A 21471-nucleotide genomic window follows, 5' to 3' on the forward strand; every position below is an offset into this window, starting at 1 on the left:
TTAGTTCTTTTTTTATCCAATTAGCAAGACAACATATATAAAATAACGTAGCGTATACTCTTTTATGCGGATCGGAAAATTTGTATTACCCCTCCCTCATTCTTGCACAAAATTCCCCCTCACATATTTTTTCGCTAAAAACCTTAACTCAACCCCCCAGCCGTAAGATAAAATAGGGTAGACTTATTAAAACTATAACTTGAAATGCTCAATTAATAAGAGAAAAGATCCCCCTTTCCCTTTTAGTCGAGCTTTTTACCCATCTGCGCGCGTAAAAATAATATTTCATGGGGGGAGGGGCTTACTTTCTGCTACCTGGTGTACATCTCGGAACGCCACTTGTGCCGCACAGTTCCGCCACACTTCGCATGCGTCACCTAGTGCAAAGGATTTCTGAGAGGGAACAAGCCACAAATGCAACTTTTACCCAAAAAGGAAAAAATTCTCAATATTTTATTGTGTACCGAAGGTAAAAAAAAACCTAACGTTGGGCTCGAAACCATGACGACGAGATTGGCAGTCTGATCGTGTAGTATCTGAAATAGCCGGTCTTGTTATTTGACTTTCCTCTTTTGGTGTACTAATGTATACAAATAAATGGATTTCCTAGAAGTAGGGTTTCTCTAGAGTTACATACACCTGTCACTTCTTTAATGGTGAGATATCATATTTACGATCTGAATTAAACAAAAAACTTTAACCAGTGGAGGGAAAATAAAGACTGATTTGATCTGCATGCAAGGCCGTATCCAGGGTTGTTCAGGGTTTACCCCCCCCCCCCTCCCCCCGTAATTTTTGTCCTATTCGTAAAAACTTAACAAAAAAGAAACCAATTTTGATGTTTTTTTCATTTTTTGTAAACCCCCCTCCCAAGGAAAAAATCTCCCCCTCCCCCAATAAAAATCCCGGATACGCCCTTGCCTGCATGATTATGCCGAGTTGGAGTATTGTAATTTTACTAGATTTTTCCAATAAATAAACTTATGAGATAAGATGTGTTAATATAGTTTGTTGAATATAAGTAGCATTAATAGTCTTGAGCTTCATTGTAAATAAGGTAGATGGTGAAGGACTGTTCTCTTTTCTTTCCGCAGAATTAACAAGAACCTGCCGGAAACTCGGTGCTTCACTTGAAGGTCTAAACTACATCTTGGGAGTTAAGTAAATAACTTTTAGCACGAAAGAGTTATATTCACCTTGCTTTTTTTTAGCATGTCGCTTTAGCAGTAGATAGTAAAGCCCTTAGTTTTGCTGCACGCTTATTACCTTTGTTCTACCATGGTATCTCATAGGGTATTGCACTGAAAGAACTACGACTAGTTGTTTTTATTGTGATTTTTTAAATAAGTGGTGAAGTCACTAAACCTATCCGTTTATATTAATTTGCTGTGAAAAAAAAGCTGGGGATAACGTTGCAATTTTATTAACTCGTTTTAGCTCATTTTCCTCAACTCGCTAACCTTTTCTGCACTTTTTGTTAACAAAATTTATCACATTGAGCACAACAAAAAGTATAAAACAAACACTAATTATACAAGTCTTGATAGCGCAGCGGTAAGACCACTTGCCTGTGGTTGTCGTAACTTGATTGGAGTCTTAAATAAGACAATTTTCTGTCTTAGAAAAGATTAAAAACTTTTTAGTATTAGAGAAGACTCAAGTTGAAAATAACAAATATATGAAGGAAAATTAAATTCTTTCAAAATGGACTGAAAAGTGAATTTTTTTTTCTCGAAAATATATGAATTAAGTGCAAACGAAGGGCATAAAACGGATCGGGCTCTACTTAAATTGTTCTTTTTGAATCGTTTTCATCAACTCAACGTTATTTTTTTTATGTATTTTTAACTTAGATCAATTTGATACCTATCTTAAGGAAAGCCCAGTCCGTTCTGCGCCCTCGTTTTCGCTTATGTTCATTAAGCTCTCAAGATTTTTTTTTTTTTTCTTTTTTTTTTTTTTTTTTTTACAATTTTTAGTCTATTCTGGAAATGAGTTTTTAAATTTCTTTCGTATTTATTATTTAATTTTATTTATTATAGTGAACGCAAAAAGTTAAAATAACTACTTTTGGATCAAGGACATCCCGTTGTAAAAGTCAAAGGTCACAGCGGCACGCTAATGGCATAGCTGAAAGAATCGAACCGATTTTAGGGGGATCTTCTAAGGAGTTAGGAATTTCTAAAGAGCAAAAAAGAGTTTCCCAAAAGCTTCCCAATTTCAAAATTTTCCTGTATCCGGATATTTTTGCGTTTTCGATAAAAGCGAAAACGTTCATAAACCAGAAAAAATGCTCAGAGGGGCTTGCAATGGTAGAGTTCGCGAAACCTGGTCTTATAACATGTAGTACATACAAATATTCAGGCTATGAAATCAAAGGTGCCGCATATTGTCAGGAATAGTCAATCATTCTTATGTTGCTCCCAATATTATTGATGGCGAAGTAGTGTTGTACCACCGGTCCCTTTTATCTTTTCCGTGATCTAAGACAATCCCCCGTAGTTAAAGACAAGCACAGGCATCGTTACAATACGTATACACATGTTTTGACGAATTGTTGTTGGTTTTCCCCTAAGTAAACATGAGGAACTGGGTCCATCAGAGATTTCACAGTACAGACCTGTTTCGTACATTCACCAACACTCGAAGAACTGTGTTGAGCACACCTGTGCTTATCTTGAATCCCGAAAGTGATCATTTGCAACAGCTCTGCCCATAATGCAACTATAAAAAGGCATTGACTTTTCGGCCACTATGAAAAACATACGACTGATAAGATTTGTCTTGTTTATTTAATTGGAGTTATGTTTCGTAAGAGCGATTTGGCTGCTATTATTGCTACTACAAACTCATCGCCGCGATAAGCTGCCAGAGGCCAACACACTAGTTAACCGTTGCTCAAATCAGGCTCAGATTTGCTTTTGGAGATAAATAATCCTTAGGGAGAAATTTATTAGGGAGGTTATCAAAAAGTGGCTTGAAAATTTGCTTCTGTGTGAGTTCTATGAAGATTCATTTATTTTTAGTTTTGAAGTTAGATTATTTTGTTTTTGTTGGATGGCTACATCTCTAAAACTTAGAGTTTAAGGACTCCATTTCAAAAACCTAAGCAAACGGGCCAAAAGCCATACTTTGGCATATGTTTTATTTCTTGGCAGAAAGTTTCCTTGGTGAAGATTTAGCTGTGATCTGCTTTTGACAAATCTTTTATTTATATGCTCATCTCTATTGACATTTACTTTCTAGTTCCTCCCTTTTGCCTTCCTTGGATTCGTTTAGCTTTATGGCTTGAGGTTGTTTGCTTTTTGCTCTTCCTTCTGTTGTAGTTGATTATAGTTGCACGTGTAGTTGATTGATTTTACAGTTGTACTTTAGCTTTCAATGTCTTTTTTTTTTTTTTTTTTTTTTTTTTTTTTTTTTTTTTTTTTTTGCTGTTTTGTGTGTTTTTAGTCTCTAACAGCAAACCCCTCAAAAAGATAACTTCAATTCAGCTTACTTTTGCTTGTTTAGGTTGCTTAATCGCTTAAAGATCCTGACACTAGGTTTAGGATTTTAAAAATCTGTTTAGTGTTATAAATAGTTAACCTAACTATAGAAAAATCGTAAAACGAATTACGCCTACCTTTACTACTTTTTAGTTATTAGTGGATTCGGTCATTATTATGCTCTATTGTGGAAGATTTGCGGTGCTACAAATTCTTAAAGATGTTCTGCTAGTCCTTAGGCATTTCCAACGGCAAAGCTGGTTAGCTCGTTCAATATAGGGGCGTTCAATATAAGAGGCATCATCTGCTCATGAGAGAGTAAATTGCCAATAGTTTATAATTACTCTCAGCGAAAGTGGCATGAACCCTCAAATATAAATGAGGCTAGCACCTACTACACTCAAACTATGTTGACAGGCCTACCATGCCCTGTGTAACTCCACAATAGTGCCCAATTTCTATATTTTCGGTAATATACTAGCGAGAAAGAGGGCTGAAGGCCCAATTAAATGCCTAAGTGAAGCAATGGCACATTTATTCGCTAAGACTGAAGCTCTGAGCTTCGCTAAGACTGAAGCACTGACCGTCGTGTGATGGAGAACCAACACAGCCAACGATAACGATGCTCTTTAGCGAGAATATTCAAAATCAAGGCATGCACAATAAGCGCAACAATAAATATTTTGGTCGACCTTCTTAAAAGAAAAGAATTGGGAATAAAGTGGATGAAAAAACTAGATATTTTTCCACTAGAGATCTAGTTATAGTTTCTTTCGCTGGCTATAGTGAATAAAACAGGTTTCATGGTAAAAAGCAAGAAAACCAGTAGCATTAGGACATAATGAATGCTTAATGCGCTAAATTTAACACCTTAGCGAACCAACGTCGCACACCGACTTTAATCTGGAAGTCCGAGTAGATATATAAGATTCTGGCTGAAACATTTGATTGCACTTATTGTACGAATTATTGAAAAAGAAGGTACTTCGGTTTGTCTCTTAACCAATATTGAACATCGGGATATACGCTGGAATATGGAGGTAATTTGATTTTTCATTTTGCATATTTATGGCTTTCTCGAAGTGAACAGAAGTTGATGTTTGAGTAACATGAGTATACTCGTACAGCTACATAGGGGCATCAAGATTTCGTAGATTAACACTCGTAGATTTCGTAGTAAAAGTAGATTAGTAGACGGGGCTTGGAACCTAGTCTACACACATTGGGAGCCACTGCTTTAAGTTCATCAGTTGACTAGTAAGGGTTTGAGGTCATACAAGGAGTGCTTAGTTCAAAATCATTAAAACTGGATATAGTATGCATAGTGTCCTATGAAAACTGGTCAGAGTGGACTTTGCATAACTTAGCTATGCATGTCTCTTTATGAATTCATGCCAATCTTCTATCTTTCAAATTGACTAACATGAGGTATACTATATTAACAGGCAAACCGAGGCTAGATCTCTAAGGGGGTAGGGTTTCAGAAGATTTTTTTTTAAGAGGAAATCTAATGCTGCAAAATAATATATTTTTGGCCTAATTTCCTGATTTTCGCCTATTATAGCCGTTTTTTTTCAAAGCTTGAAGTTGGGAGATCCTCGGGTGAACATTTTGGGTGAGACTACCCCCTAAGTGACTTGATGCCAGTGTGAGTGTCATTTTCCCTTTTATGTTTTACAGATCACCGTCCTCATGTTCCTGAACGTGGTGTTCTTGAGAGACGACAATCAACATCAGAAGTGCATGCAGAGAATGCCCCTGTGGAATATTTCTTTGCGTCAGATGCTTCAGCTGTTATTGAGCATACCAACAGGGTTATGTATCTTCAGGTATATACACCTTTTTATTCTTTTTTTTATTATTTATTGTGTTGTTTTGAAAAAAAGTTATGAGTATCGAGAGAGTTTTTAGAAAGAGCTGTGATTGCAGTGGTAGTAATTTATATTACAGAATTTCTCAATTTCGATCCTTCTGCTAATTTATGACAGAAAATGGTAAGTTTTGTGAAGTGAAAATAACCGAGGGATTTTGGTGGTTGAATCCCGACTGGTATCTCTGATAGAAAGCGAATTCCTAAAGTCTTCTTTAGAATTTTTGAAAAAAATATTTTTATACTTCATAAAAAATTAGACCAATAGTACATTTGTTCTTGTGCATAATCAGAAAAATTCTATTTATTTCAAGAATATTTTTACCAGCAAAAAAGATACATTTTTCAAATTTAATCTAAAATAGAAGAGAACCAAATATTTATTTACGCACAGACATTTTTCTTCGATTTTCATCGGTAGCCGGATGTGAATTGCGGATACCAGGGATGGATACTTAAATGTCGGGGGGGGGGGGGTACCGATAAAAACTTGGTGATTTTTACCCCATTGACTAATAAGTGAAACTTTCGACCTAATAAGGGACAGGTGCCCCTAGAACTCCCCCTGGATCTGCCCCTGCCGGCTAACGAAGCACAATTGAAGTTTCTTTCAGAATTATATTTCAGACAACATTTGTGAGGCACTGTATCCCGCAATGGATTTCGTGATTTTGAAAAGTTCTTTATTAGATGAAATCACCGTTTTTATTTGGCCCACGAAATTTGTTTAAATTATCATTGAGAGTTCTTGATTTGCATTTAATTTGTTAGATGGTTTTATACTTATTTTGAAAATTAGACATATCTAGAAAGAGTTTGAAATTAATTTCATAAACTTTCTCCATCACCCTTCTATCTTTCCATCACTGTTTAACGCTCTTCCACCTCTTTATCTCATTCCCCCGTATCTCTTTGTCTCTCCCCCTCCTATATCTCTCCTCTCAACTTCTAGCTTCATTCTTCCCTGGATACAGTCTTCTGATCAGCGTAGATATTTTAGTAAGATATCTCCTAGAAATAAATATTACTACAGCAAAGAAGCTTTTGCGTGGGTTTTGACAAAGTTTTCTCTGCCAGCACCTGAAAGCAGGGGCGTAGCTCTAGCATGTTTATTGGTCGGGGGCAAAAGGGCCTCACATCCGAAGTCAAGAGACATGTGCTGTATAATAAATTTGTTTTCTAATTATTGGGGGGTAACTGCGCCCTTGCCCCCCTCCAATCGACGCCACTTCTTGAAAGTGTTGTTCATACTTAATTCCACGTAGCAAACACCGCAAAATCTGGGAAATTGCTCCGCGTTTAAACCCAAATCAACAATGTATGCTACTTTCTTTTTAATTTTCCCCTATTATTTTTTATTGTCTGAATCAATTTGGCTTCTGGACAGCTCTTACATATTGATTCTAAGAGTCTACTGATGTGACCGATAAGATTCATTTGCTTTTCTTTAAGATCGTTTATTTAATTAATTCGTTTTCGTTTACAAAGTAGATAAAAGAATTGTACCGCCGCGGCGCTTTTATTATGTTATAAAAAGTAAATGAAAATATGGAATTATTGCGATATTATTTTCTTTTTCCAACAAATCATTGTTAAAACTGCAAATTGTTTTAAGAAGATTTGGGCAAGTTAATTTAATTTGATTTAATTAATTCGATTCCGTTTATAAACTAGATAAACGAAAATTACCGTGGCAGCAATTTTATTAAGCTGGAGAGCGATAATAAAAATACTGGACTTATAATAATATTATTTTGATTTTTAACGACAAATAATTATTAAAACTGCTAATTCTTTTCAGAAAATTCTGAATAATTTTGCTCTAAAAATAAACGGTGGTAAACTATAACAGTATTGATACCAAGTTGCGAAAAAGTAACTAAAAAAGAAATAAAGAAAAAGAAACTTTAAAGTTCCGATTTGAAGTTAGATTTGCTTAAAACACGTCTTTTTTATTTATGATTTTCAATCTTTTCTAAGGGGAGCTATTTACTGTTAAGGAATAAGGTTGATTGACTTTTCGACTGTCTTCTTATGCACGAGAAACATGTTTCAATTAACTCCTCAGTTTCTTTCTATTTTTTTATACTAAACTTAACTTTAACAACTTAAGATGAAACCTATTTTCTTTTTTCTATATTTTTTGGATTTCTGTCTTGTATTTTCTAAATTTCTATGGGAAAACCCTTCCTAAAACCAATAGGCTTTTTGGGATTTTAATATGCTTATTTTGCTTGTTTTTGTCTTATGTGTGAAGGTTCAAACGAGAGTGTATATTACTTGATGTGTGAATGTGAGGAGCTGAGTGATTGGAGATTTGGAGTATTTTGTAGGGGAGATTTTGATTTTGAGTGGTTGGTGAGAGTGTGTGCGGATGAGTGTTTTATGGGCGTTGAAGTTTGGCACGATTCCTTTGTCTGGCGATAAATCATGAATCTAGGTTTCTGTGGGATTATGTTAGGATTTGTCTAATTTCTTTGTAATTGTTCTTTGTTTTATGTTTTTTGCCATGGCCTATGGGCTTTTAGCTCAAATAAATTCTATTCTATGAAAAAGACCACAGCAACAAAATCAGCATGTGTTCTTGCACTTGCGCTTACACTAACTGAGCGTCACAGCATAGAAGATAATTGGGTAGGAGGAGAAGCCTTCTCCTACCCAAAAGTGCCTCAAGAAGGAGGGTAGTTCTCAAGTTTCTAAATTATTAAAGACAATAGGTACACTCAGTTTTTACTTTATTTAGGTCTGCAAAAAGGTCTTTAAAGGTAATACAACTGAAGCATATAATGATAAAAAATAACAAACAGTAACTCTCATCATAAATATTTTGCCGTCCATTATAAACAGAATTCAATATTTAAGTCAAACAGTGAAATGATTATACAGTCCTTTTTTCAATCTCGACAAAAAAAAATATAAAACTAGTTACTTAGGAGTTTTAGAGAAGAGGGTAAGGTGCGCTTGGGTTCTAGATTGTGTTGACACCCTTGTTTATGGTGGTGCAAAATGAAGAAAATATGACTTCAAAAATTAGGTCGTTCCATTTTATTCTTTACTATGCCTGCTTTAGATGTTTGAAGCTAGACAAGCAAGTCTTAAAGGCCTATTCGCAATGAGATTTTACTAATACCGAGATTCAGCTAGGGTTAATTTGTGCCAATCAGAATTCTACATGGAATTTGTAGGTCAATCAGAAAATCTCATTGTGAATGAGCTTTAGTGAAATCTGCCAATATACTTAAGGGTAATCGTATTGAGTTTGTTTTTATTTTAGATTTAACACACTTGTATGCTTTTTAATAGCAATATCTTTTCAATGGTTTATAAATATCTAAAAAAAAACGACATATGAATTTTTTTTTGTTTATTGGTGATAATTTTCGATCTGACAGTTTCGTTCGTTTTCTGAATAGAAAAACTAAAAAGATGATAAATATGACGTTACTTTCAGAATTTGAAGTTCAATGTTTGAGGTTCAACACGAATGCATTATCTTTTCCAAGAACCTGGGCTATTTAAACAAGTCGGACATAAGTTGACTTTGAATTTGGACATGATTTTATAATACACTTGTCGTGCAAACACATAGGCGGCTTCATTGTCAGTGAAAGACTCCCTGAGATTTCTCCTGAGAAAGACTCCCAATTTCTAAAGTCATTTTATTGTGACGATGATTGGATTTTGTATATTGAGATTAGGCTGATATTTCAAGGTAGTAGGAATTGAAGGATTAAGAAATGTATACATGATAACCAGATGCTCTACTATAAAGAGCCGTAATTATGGTGAATGGCTAAGGGTTTCATACACCCTCCCCCTCTGTGAAAGTTTTATGGTCCCCCCCCTCCCGGTGGTAGTCCTAGTATTATGTCCTTTTATTTAATTGTTATTCAAGCATATCGCGATCCTTGAGATTCTCTATGAATTCGTGAATGTCCAAGTCTGGACATTCATGGACATAACCGTGAATGTCCAGACTTGCTGAATGTCGACATTCACCGGTGAATTTTCGAAGTACCTTTTTTTCTCCTTGGATTTAGTCGGCGTTGCCAGTCAACTTATGCAAGGTTTGATGATGACAGGTTAGGTTAGCTTAGGTTTTTAATCCATCTGATTTTCATTACCAAATTTAACCTAACCTAAACTAACATAATCTTACCTAACTTTAATTTTTACCGTCATAGCTTGCATACTGAAAAAGCTGGCTCGCAAAACTAATTGAATCCAAGCGGAGAAAAAGGAATTTCGGACATTCACGGTAAAATATGTATAGGATGTTTAAAAAAAATAAATAAAAAAAAATCCCGAGCCCTCTAAAACGAAAGGAGAGCATCTTCACCACTGTACAGTAGCAATTACTTATTATATATAAATAGGTTTTGTCGTCACACTGGCTTGGCTATACCAGAAGTCCGGCAAAGAAAAATCAGAAAATAAACAAATCGAGAAACCGAACAAGGGTGCTTTTCAACTAGTGAAAAAAATAACGAAAAAACTAAGAAAATATTTTGGCAAAGACTTCTGCTAAGCCGTCTTCAATGCTCAAATATATTTGCGTATTCTTTTTTCTTCTATTTATGGGAGCGATGAGAACGGCTTAGTGGAAGTCTGCTTAAATACTTGCTATAGCTTTAGTTTTTGTTTTTTCACTGACTTATAATCACCCTCATTTTGGTTTCGTAATTGTGTTTTTCGTCCTTTTCTTTATAATTCTCGAAGGATTAATTGTTGAAAAGAATATCTTAAGTTCTATATGATCAAAGATCTGGCAAGTCAGCGGTAACAATATCGCTTTTCTTGGTTATTTTTTTGCTTTCTTTAGATATAAATTGTAGTAAAACCATAGTTCCAGACGAACATAATAAGGAAAATGGTTTTCTATTTTTAGGAAAACAATGCAAACTTCACTACTGAATTTGAGTAGTCGGCTATTTTAGATAAAAAAAAAATATGATAAAAATACTAATTTCATATAAAATTGATAAGAAAATTATTTTCATTTTAGAAAATTAATAAATATTTAAGCATTTTGCTTTTTCGGATAAAAATTGTAAGTCAAGATTGTATAACACCATTCGCACAGAGTTGCTTGTTCTCAGGTTCTTCGTTTTTAATGGAGTTTATCATTACCAATATACTTATACTAATGGGTATACTAATGGGTAGCTATTTTTTAAAGATGGTGGCATATTATCATTAAAAATATGGCAATTCGGTGAGGAAAATGCGACTTCTGCAGATTAAAGATTTCTTTTTTGTTTAAATAATAGCATTACTCATTAAAGACAGAGCACACAAAACGTAAATTTTGGGTGGTGTTTGCGTTCCTATTGCTAGACGTTGTCAACGGAGCAGCCTGGATCAGAACGCAAAGTATTTTGAATTAAGACGTTGAAAAATATTTAAATAGTGTCTAGATTGTGTCAAATTTTAAAAATAAAATTGGTCTAAGAAACGCTGTTCTCGTAGTCTTATAGAGAGAGTTCACATAAGATTTGAGATAGCCTGTCTACTTGCATGTACTTTAGAATTTCGTCGGGGGGGGGGGGTTATAAAAAAGGCACATTTTGTTCGATAAATTCAATGACAAGTGCCTTAAACTGGGAAAATTTAGGATTTCAGAGTGTTGGGCACTCACATATATCCTTGTCTATCTGTATATTTTCACCTGATTCCATAAACCTGAGCATTTTTCTTTTGCGCACTCAATTACAGTTATACTAGTGGAGGCCCCCCAAGTAGTTTGTCCTTAGAAGTCTTGTGCTATTGTAAAATATTTTTAGAGGTAATTTAAGCTACAAGGGCTTCTTTTGGCCAATTAAAGCAGCAAGAGGTGTTGATTACCAATTAAGAAATTCATACCTAACTTCGTTTTCGCTTTTAACCCCTAGGTCCTTAATACTTTTTTCTTGTGGAAAATTCATTGTGCAAACCGTTACAGCTAGACTTAAGTTACATTGACCCTAAATGGTGGGAAAAAAAATTCTTTGATAATTAAAAGAACTGGAATTACAACGTTGTTTAATTTTCTTGCAGGATGATGACGTGGCAGTTGTTCATAACGGTGCTTTGAGTATCCACAGGTTAAAGCGAGGATTGGATGACACCCATGCTAGAGAGATCACTACCCTTAAAATGGAAATTCAGCAAATTATGAAGGGTAGGAGTTTTTAAGACGCAAGTCTCTTTACTTTACGCTATTTATATGCAATTTCAAGAGATGTGCCGGTTTTCATTATTGTTTATGCAAGGTTTTGGGGGAATATCTTTGTAGATGCTTTGTCAAAATACCAGATGAAATAAAGTCTTTCGCTGGGCTGCAATCGTAGGAAATTTAAATTTTGGGAATTTAAACTGAATTAGGACAGTTGCGATGTATTTTAGACAGTTAAGTGGAAACAAAAACTAAAAACAAAGCCATATTAAGCTGAATTTTTAATCCTGAATTAAACTGAATCAGGCTTTCAAGCCAGATATATAACAAGTGAATTAGGTCTATTGACCTCTCGAATTTTAGGGTAAATTGTTGGGTGTGTAGTATCATTTTTACTTACCATTTTCTTATGTGTTTCTGTTCGTTTTTTTTTTTCAATTTAGAATAACTTTCGGTTCAGTTTAAATTCCTCTTCTTATTTTTTTCAGTTCAGCTAGCGTCTAAGCAAGCAACAAACTACACTCTGGTCATATCTGAGAGTATTCCAAATTAATTCATTTGGTAGCAGTTTACTGAATACCCTCTCCTTCGAATTTCGAAGGAGCCACACTAAATTTCGGCAGCCATGACGTTTATTCTTCATTAATGAATATTAATCTGGAGTCTCTGTTTTCATTTGTTCTGACCTTGTAGCACTTAACTTATTGCTGAAAGTTATTGTTTTAGAATTTTCTCCTTTCATAGGAGAAAATTCTTTTTTCTCCTATGAAAACTGATAGCAATCACCCTCGCACAAACTATGGTATGGCGAAAATAAATTTATGGTCATTTTGAAAAATAGCCTGAAATCCTTCGAAAATGGTGTCGGATCGAAATGAAAACTGCAGCATTGGAATCATTGTAACCAAAATTCGTATAGGCGAATTGCAATCCTTTATTTTAAAGAATGAGGAAACCCATGGGAAACAGTGATGCTTTTTTGATTAGGAGTGTGTTTTTCACCAGCAGTGATGCTCTCACCATGGGGCGCAGTGATGCTTTCACCATGGGACGCAGTGATGCTTTTTTGATCAGGAGTGCGTTTTTCATTAGGAATGCGTTTTTCATCAGGGATTGGTGTCATATCCTTCTAAGATACACAGTACATCAATCTTTAAGGTAAGGGTAAAAGCAGTCTTTTTCTTTTATGGGAAATAATTTAGATTCATTTAGATAATGCTTTTTATCTAATTTTTTTTTTTTTTTTTTTTTTTTTTTTTTAGCTAAGTAAACTAAGTAACATTTTCGCATGCTTTGTCTGCGTAGCGCAGGTACCGATCTCCTGATTCTCTACCTTTGGCTGGGAATGCAATGCGTGATTGGGGACAAATAATCCGACGTTTCCAGTGTTTTCGCCCCAGATTTCTCCAGGTACCCATTTAGAGCTGGGTCGACACTGGCTTGGCCTACAGAGTTTAGCAAAAATTGTTTGCTAACAATTCGCGGAAACGTAATAAATGTGTAGGAGATATTTGCTCAGTAAATAATTGTTGCTTGTGGGAGATTGTAGGAGATTTGCTTATAGGAGATAATAGCTCAAGCTTTGAAATAAGGCTTTGAATTTTAGGGAGTATGTGTTGGGCTAAGAATATCTCAAAGCAATGAAAAATATGGTGGAACCATTGGTCAAGTCAGAAGAGTCGAAAAAGGTGTTCTCCAATTTGTTGGATAAATTTTTGCCTCCAATTTGTCCAAAAGTTTTGTCATATATTTTAGAAATCCTCAATTCTCTATGATTCTTATAAACACAGAGACTAGTCATTTTTCTCTTGTTTTTGAATATTGGGCAGGACAGTATCCAGGTTTTTTGTTGGGGGGGGGGTCTACAAAAAATAATTTAAAACACATCAAAGATTTGTTTATATACATTGTTTGTTACAATGTTATGAGTCAGTGAAACTTTTCGGGGGGGGGGGGGTTAATTTTCCCAATGTTTGCCATGTAGGAGGTTTGATATTAAGTAAAGCGTGAAAATAGTAAATTTCTACGTTTTTACAAAGGATAAAGTATCCCCACTCGTTTGGAGGTACCCCCACTGCTGTTGGTTGTAATTGTATCCCCACAATTCAGAGGGTTAAACGCAACCAGTATTTTCAGGCAGGGAGGAAAACTTGAACGTGCACTTAGACCATCATATCGTAGTTTTATTATGTGCGAAGCGCGCTATTAAATCTCCTCGCAATCAAGGGGATTGGATTATAACACGGTTTTCCAGAGGAGGGGGTAAACTGACAAAATTTTTAATGCTCCGCCGAATTTTCTAAAATTTGTGCTTGTTTCGATTTCTTTTTTTCATATTAGACATGACTGTGGTACAATCTTTTTTTTTTTCAAATTTCGTAGTCCCATATACAGTTTGACATGTGCGCTTGAAGAATTTCCAAAACTATTTTGTTTTTGTAATAGCTGTTTTACTGCACACATTCACCAGCTCAAATGCACTGTTTTAAGATTTTTCAATAACAACAAACTTTATCTTGGAGGGGGTTATTGTTCATTTCTTGATATATCGTGGTAAGTTTACTCAGGTTATTTATCGACAAAAATTTCTCTTTTTCGACAAAGTAGATATAAATCCATGTTTGTACCAAGAATTTTGTCTTACGTAACTTCTATGTGCATAATATTCTGTAAGGCGTTTTCCATACTGTAACTGTTTTCCATAATATTCTGTAACTTAGTTAAATGTCTTTAATGGATCCTTTTAATTAATGTTAGTTATTAGATTTCTGTAACTGTATTTTGTAATTTTAAAATATCTTTCATTGCAGGCAACTACACCACTTTCATGCAAAAGGAGATCTTTGAGCAGCCAGAGTCTGTTGTAAACACAATGAGAGGTCGAGTTTGTTTTGATAACAACACTGTTGTCCTTGGCGGAATTAAGGTATGTGAAAAAAAATGCCCAAATTGTCTAAATTGTCCAAAACATAATTGGTTTGGGAACAGACGATATGATTTTTTTATTTTTCTTATTCTTCTTGTGTGGGTTAGTATGGAGACACTTTCGGAAAATTTGTGTACTGGAATCACATTCCGAGCCCTGCAGTGCGTTGCTGCGGCTGAGTTTGAACTCTGGGGCTCGTAATACCAACCTGTGATCAATCCCACTGCACCATTACAGGACTAGGATTTAATGCTGTCATTAAAAGAAAAATATTCTTAAAGTTTCAAGACCAGTGGAAGTAAAATCTGAAATTAGGAATTTAATAAGGGAAAACTTACACAACCGTATATATCTTTAAATAAAGGCAAATTTTTATTAATAAGAGCCTCTATTTGGAATTGTGAAGTTTTTGGAAGTAGCGAGTGCCAGATTTAAAAAAAAAGGAGAAAAACAAACATGGACAAAAAATAAGCTAAATCACACGACACCAATCAGCTTAAGAAGTTGAAGTTGTTGGTGTTGTTGTAGAAGTGAAGTTGTAGCTTTCATTCGAAGATAAAGTTGATGAATCCACTGATTGCTAATGTTCGGATCGCATGGCTACACTGACGACTATGGGTTACTATCAGAGTATGAGTAACTTATAAAAGTTGGAACTGGCTCTAATGTCTACAAAAAAAATCTATCTACGCTATCTAGCGTTTAGCGACATTAGACATTTTTTCTGTATTTTAACTCGTGTAATTGGTAAAATTAGGGTTGTAATAAGTATCTGATCTCGGTTACAAACATAAAGTGATTACAGAGCTTGAAGAAATGACAAGTGTCGCCACATACTAGATGGCGGTGATAGTTTTCTTTCAACACTTGCGCTCGTTTCCACTTATAAGTTACAGAATATCTTTTGGACACTACCGTAAAAATTTCAGAATTACTAAACAACCAAAAGAAAAATATTAGAAAATAGTGGTTTTCAGTTATGGACAGAATTAAGCACCATTGAAGTGTATTGTAGGAACCATTTATTGGTGATCGTTATCACAATGTAGTTTATAAGGCTGATTCTTAGGCTGGCTTGTTTATATGGAAAGTTAATTCCCATCAATGAGTCTTATAATATACATATATACATATCTATATATGTATGTATTATAACATACATATCTATGAATATGTAAGTTAATCATCCAGATAAACCTATCTAAATATACAAATTCTTTATACAAATTCTTTGGATTTTTTTGTATGAATGACGTAGAATTAATCTTCAGAACAAAAAGATAAGCGGGTCTTAGGAAATGTTTAAGCAAATAAAAGTGATTCTTGCTGTCTAAGGTGATTAAGTTGTTACAATTGAGCGATTTATTGTGATTTGAAAGCGTCCATTGCAAATGCAAAATTCTTATATATATATATATATATATATATATATATATATATATATATATATATATATATATATATATATATATATAACTATATAGGCATAAAAACTTTGAGAATATGAATCTTATAAATGAAGTAATTAGTTTCATGGTAATAAAAATGCTTAAGTTCATCCAATTGTTTTTTTTATTTATCTCTTTCCTCTGTTGTTTCCGCCTGGCTGGTCTTAAAACTAAATTTTTAAATATTAAAAAGTTTTGACTAATCAACAGAATTTGACTTATTATGACGTAAATCAAAATTAAATTCTTGAACTCTTAAGTTTGCCACAAATTAACCCCGAAATCTAAAATTTGAAAACACTTCCCAATTTAATATCGTTACGAATTATAGCAAGCACCGACGCGTCACGCCAAAATCCTACGCTGCCATTCCCTTCCTCCCCAGAGGAGTTCTTGTTAGCGTTAAAAAAGGAATGGAGCATAGTACATAGTTAATTTATTGCTACGAGGATACGAGATGCATTCTACTAATAAATGTTTTGCAAATATTAAAAACCTTTCATCCTATGCTAAAGAAATATATTTATAGGATTACATTCCGGAAATAAGGCGCTGTAAAAGACTTATGTTAATTGGCTGTGGCACATCATACCACAGCGCTATCGCCACAAGGCAACTTTTGGAAGAACTCACTGAGCTACCAGTAATGGTGGATCTTGCTAGCGACTTCTTGGATCGTAGCACACCCGTCTTCAGAGATGATGTCTGTTTCTTTATGTCTCAATCAGGTACTTATCCTTAGCTCCTCTTTGGAAAAGAAACTTCAATTTTGCAAAGCGAAAATATCACATTATTAACAGAATTCATTAGAACAGAAAAGCACAGTGACATACAGCGAAACAAAAAATGTTTCTCTACAGCGTAACGATAATGTGATAAAGAGGACGTTTAACATGGGTGATAATAGGGTTTTAATAAAAGGATTTTTTTTCAACAATCTTCCTATCATTTCCAAAAAGTTATAACCAATAGCATGTCTTAAAGGATATGGTGACTGTAGAAAGTTATGATTTCGAAATCTATAAATTAGAAATTCCACTTATTTAATCTTATTGATTTGTATTTCTATCAGCAAAAGTGATTGTTGCATAAGTTACTCTCATAAAGGTAGTTGAAAGTAAGAAAATAAATGTCAAATTCCAAAACACTATAAGCTACATATACATATCTTGCTCTGAATTTCTGTCTTTCTTTATTGTTTGAAAAATGACCAAGTTAGTTACTCTTCCGTTTTATTTTTAAACTAATTTTTTTGGTACACTGATTGTCAGAAAATCTTCAATAATGCTTCAATCACCGCAAATATACAGATGATTTCACTGGCAGCTCATTGTCGAATTTTTTATTTTCATTTAAAAAAAAACACGTTTTTCTTTCGTTGTATGTGAGTTCGCTCATCTTTGACACTAACGATAGCTTGGTTAGTCTTTTTGTAGCTCTTTTTAAATTTGTTTATATTCTTCTGAGGAATTAGTGATAAGAGTTTATATTGCAATGGTTTACTAGTAGTATTGTTTCTTTGCAAATTAGCATTGTATATCACTGTCATTAGAGGGGTTTTAATATTTGCCCATTTTCTTTGTAGGTTAAATCACCCGCATTATCGTAAAATGCTTTTCTTCTTTCACATTGAGAAATTTCCATTCGAGTTCTTTCTCTGAAAAAGACCATAAGAAGGTTATTTATAGTAAACTTCATGTTTTTCTTTATATGTAGATTTGAATTTATCTCTAGTCCTGAAATTTTTCGCTTCTATCTAGGAATATGTATGTACCAGATATATAGTATGTACCAGAGCCGTGTTATCTCGATAATTAGATACTGGTTGAAAATAGTGCAGTTTCTGGAGTCAAGGCTAGTGAGAGGGGCATACATAGAATTGCTATCATCTAAGAAGAAGAGAAATTGGCCGTCTCAGGTGAAGAGAATTCTAGATGATTTAGGGCTTTCATTTTTGTGGGGAGATGAGAGAGGACCTGGTATGGAGGATAGTAAAGCGTTGCGGCTAAATGAAGGAAGAGTCAAAGAACAGGAGTAACAGATATGGAAGTAGGCTAAAGTAGAGCAGTAAGATAGCCTAAGAGGTTATAGTCAAGCGAAGGAAATCCTAGAGGAGGTATTCTAAAGTTAAGTCTAGGAAAGAGAGGACTAAAACACTGAATCCAGCTGCGATCAAGTAATTTACCTTTGGGTTATAATTTGAAGAAATTGGAATGGCGTGGGCCGTGTCCGGATTGCAGGTACAGATGTCCCTTATGTAAAATTGAAAATAAAGATTTGGTCCATTTTCTCCAACAGTGTCCAATAACTGACAATATAAGACCGCGTTTTCTGCGTGAGGTACGTTTCCCGGATATATTGCAGCGCGAACGGAAAGAAAATATTGTGGATACGTCACGGTTTCTAGGAAAAGCTCTCCAGCTACGGAAAGAATGTAAATAGTGTTCATATTATACATTTAGTGTGTCTCTTTCCTTGTTAATTTGTGTATGGCCTATGGCTAATAAACGTACTATTATTATTATGGTCAATAATAGCGTGTGAAAGATTGTTGGCTATGAAACTACATTGTTTGTTACTTAGATGCCTATATTCAAGAGTTTGTTTGGACTATCCGCATCTTCTGCATATTCAAAATTCTTTTGTTGGTGGTATTCTCAGGTTCTTGAAACTTAGCTTGTTCTTTATCTTCTCCTTCTTCACTTATAGTTCCGTGTGGTTTAGAAGAAGTCCCGAACTTGGACAATTTATATGAATTAAATGTTGGTGGCAACTCGGTCTTTTGATTCAGTTAAAACTTATGTAGCATACTTTTTTGGCTCTCAGAAATTTTCAGTTTTTTGTTCTGCCTTTTCACCCCACTTTGATTTCTCCTAATTTTTAAAGTCTAGACTTTTTTTATTTCTTTGTGATTTTTTTTTTTTGTAAATAAAACTAAACGCTGCAAACTGTGGGATTTTGTGGTATCTGAGACCCAAGTGACCTCTTAGTCTCTTGAAACCAAAGGCATATCCAGGACCTTTGTTCGGGATAAGGGGGGTATTTAAACCCAGTTTGATTTTCTGAATCACAGTCATCTAAAATAGACCAAACAAATTTCTATGCCCGTCCACAAAATAGTTTTTTTGTTTTTTTTTTACACTAGGCTTAGCTATAATGCCTTACTGACATAATTGTTCCATTCTTAAGGTGAAACAGCTGACTCATTGATGGCGCTGAGGTATTGCAAACAGAGAGGAGCATTGATTGTTGGTATAACAAACACGGTTGGATCTACAATTTGTCGTGAATCACACTGTGGAATTCATATCAATGCTGGGCCAGAAATCGGTGTTGCTTCAACTAAGGCCTATACTTCACAAGTGATTTCGTTGGTCATGTTTGGCTTGATTATGTGTGAAGATTCAATTGCAAAGCAGGAGAGGCGCTCTGAGGTTTTTTTTTTGTTTTTTTTAATTATTAAAAAAGTAAAAAAAAAAACAACAGATAAATTAGCTTTATTTTCATATAGAGCTAATTTCTAACGCAGCGAGCGGAAAACTCCACAGTAAAAAGAGCAACGAATGTATATTTCATGTCTTATATAACTATATATTTTATATCAAAATGTATATTATATTTTTTTTTCACCATCCAGACTGTAATTTGATTGCTGAATTATTAAGAGAAATTTAGTTCCTTAATCCAAAACGTCAAGCGAAATGAAAACTTAATTTATTGATTTGATGCTTTAATTGCCACGCAAAAAGCCCTGTTAACTTTAAATAGTAAAAACTGTGAAACGTCAAAACAAGTAAAAGACTGAAAAGTATTTCAATTAAGAAAGTATAATCCATTTTTCAGGTTAAAATGCCCATAAACTTACAAATATAGACAGATTTTGGTGTCATTATTCGTTAATTTTTGCTTCTCTGAGGCTAATAACTGCATTCCCTTTCTTTTTAATAGAATTTTGTATATTTTGGCTCTAATGGATTCCTATATAAATGTAGCCTGTAGGCTAAATTTAAAGCCATATAAATTTAGCCTATAGGGAATTTTGATGCTGGTATATAAAATAAAACAAATGGAAAGTGTCTTGGCGTTGTTTTTGCTTTCTATAACTCCTTAGTCTAAATTTCTCGAACTTTTTGGAGGTCTTTTCTACCGCCCTCCCCCTCATCCTCAATTCTGTATCTCTTAGATAAAATATTAATTTTTTGGCATTAATTTTAAAAAGATATTTAATTAGATTTCTGTTTTAAAACTGAGAAAATCTACTTTGTATATCAAAATACAGAATAACTATTAATGTTGACTGAGAGGGGGAGTGAGAGGACCCCATTGAGTAATCATAGCTTTTGGCTTGTTAATTAAATAAAAAAAACAAGTTTTTTAAACTGAAAGTAAGGAGCGACATTAAAACTTAAAACGAACAGAAATTATTCCGTATATGAAAGGGGCTGTCCCCTCCTCAACGCCTCGCTCTTTACGCTAAAGTTTGACTCTGTCTCACAACTTCTTTTTTTAAAACAATAAAAAACTTTAGCATAAAGAGCAAGGCGTTGAGGAGGGAACAGCACCTTTAATATGCGGAATAATTTCTGTTCGTTTTAAGTTTTAATGTCGTTCCTTACTTTAAGTTTAAAAAACTTGTTTTTTTTTATTTAATATATTTAAGATCAGCATTATAAACACATTCTTTTGATACATTTATTGACATCAAAATTTTGTTTTTAAAATTTTCGATTACTATTGAGCCGTATCGCTTGTTTTTTTATTGTTTTTTTTATTACGTATATGTTATTACTTATATGAAGGGGTTCTCCCCTTAGTCAATACCAAGCTCTTTACGTTAAAAGTTAAAACAAATTTTGATTCACAAACCCATGAATCACAAAGGCCGTTTAATTAGAATAGATAGCTCTTTTGAAAGCACTAAAAAAAACTGTAGCGTAAAGAGCGAGGTATTGACTTGGGGGAGAACCCCCTCACATAAGTTATAATTTCTGTTCGTTTTAAGTTCTAATATTCCTTCTTATATTTCAGTTGAAAAAACTAGTTTTTTTTAATTTAATTTCTGAATGTTTCTTAAATAATGCTTGGAAATCCGGCACCCTCTTCATAGAAATGTCCCTTACCCCAAAGAAACATCCTCCACGGAAATATTATCCAGAGTAACCCCCTCCTCTAGCCCCCCCCTCCAGAAAAAATCCTTCCTGAAAATGGTTGTATACTTCCCAATAACCAATAAATAATGCTGGCAAGTCCGGCGCCCCCTTCATGGCAATTTCCCTTCCCCCATGAAAACTTCCTTCATGAACAGATCCTTCAACATAACCACCGACCCACCCATCCCTCCCACAACCAGAAAAAAACCACCTGAAAACTTCTGTATACTTCCCAAAAACCAAAACTATGTTAACATTGGGTAAAGTTCATAACTTTTAGCCCTCCCTCTGGGAACTTCGGGGGATTAAGTCATCCTAAAAGACATATTTATCATATTTTCGACCATGCTGAACAAAATGGCTATCTCAAAATTTTGATCGGGTGACTTTGGGAAAAAAATAAGCGTGGGAGGGGGCCTAGTTGCCCTCCATTTTTTT

The 21471-nt window shown here is 34.4% G+C and overlaps 1 protein-coding gene across 2 annotated transcripts in view; it reads left to right on the forward strand.

Moving 5' to 3' along the window:
- Nucleotides 1–21471, forward strand: part of LOC148940624 (glutamine--fructose-6-phosphate aminotransferase [isomerizing] 2-like) — a 72947-nt gene that overhangs the window by 42552 nt on the left and 8924 nt on the right. For both annotated transcript variants that reach the window (XM_089104948.1, XM_089104950.1), the window contains 5 exons: nucleotides 5166–5314; nucleotides 11392–11515; nucleotides 14320–14435; nucleotides 16413–16611; nucleotides 19073–19317. In XM_089104948.1, coding sequence (XP_088961074.1) covers nucleotides 5166–5314; nucleotides 11392–11515; nucleotides 14320–14435; nucleotides 16413–16611; nucleotides 19073–19317 — 833 coding nt within the window. The remainder of the gene's footprint in view (nucleotides 1–5165; nucleotides 5315–11391; nucleotides 11516–14319; nucleotides 14436–16412; nucleotides 16612–19072; nucleotides 19318–21471) is intronic.

This window comes from Artemia sp. Qi Xiang Cuo, chromosome 19, assembly GCF_049724085.1.
Source record: "Artemia sp. Qi Xiang Cuo chromosome 19, ASM4972408v1, whole genome shotgun sequence".
Lineage (NCBI taxonomy): Eukaryota > Metazoa > Arthropoda > Branchiopoda > Anostraca > Artemiidae > Artemia > Artemia sp. Qi Xiang Cuo.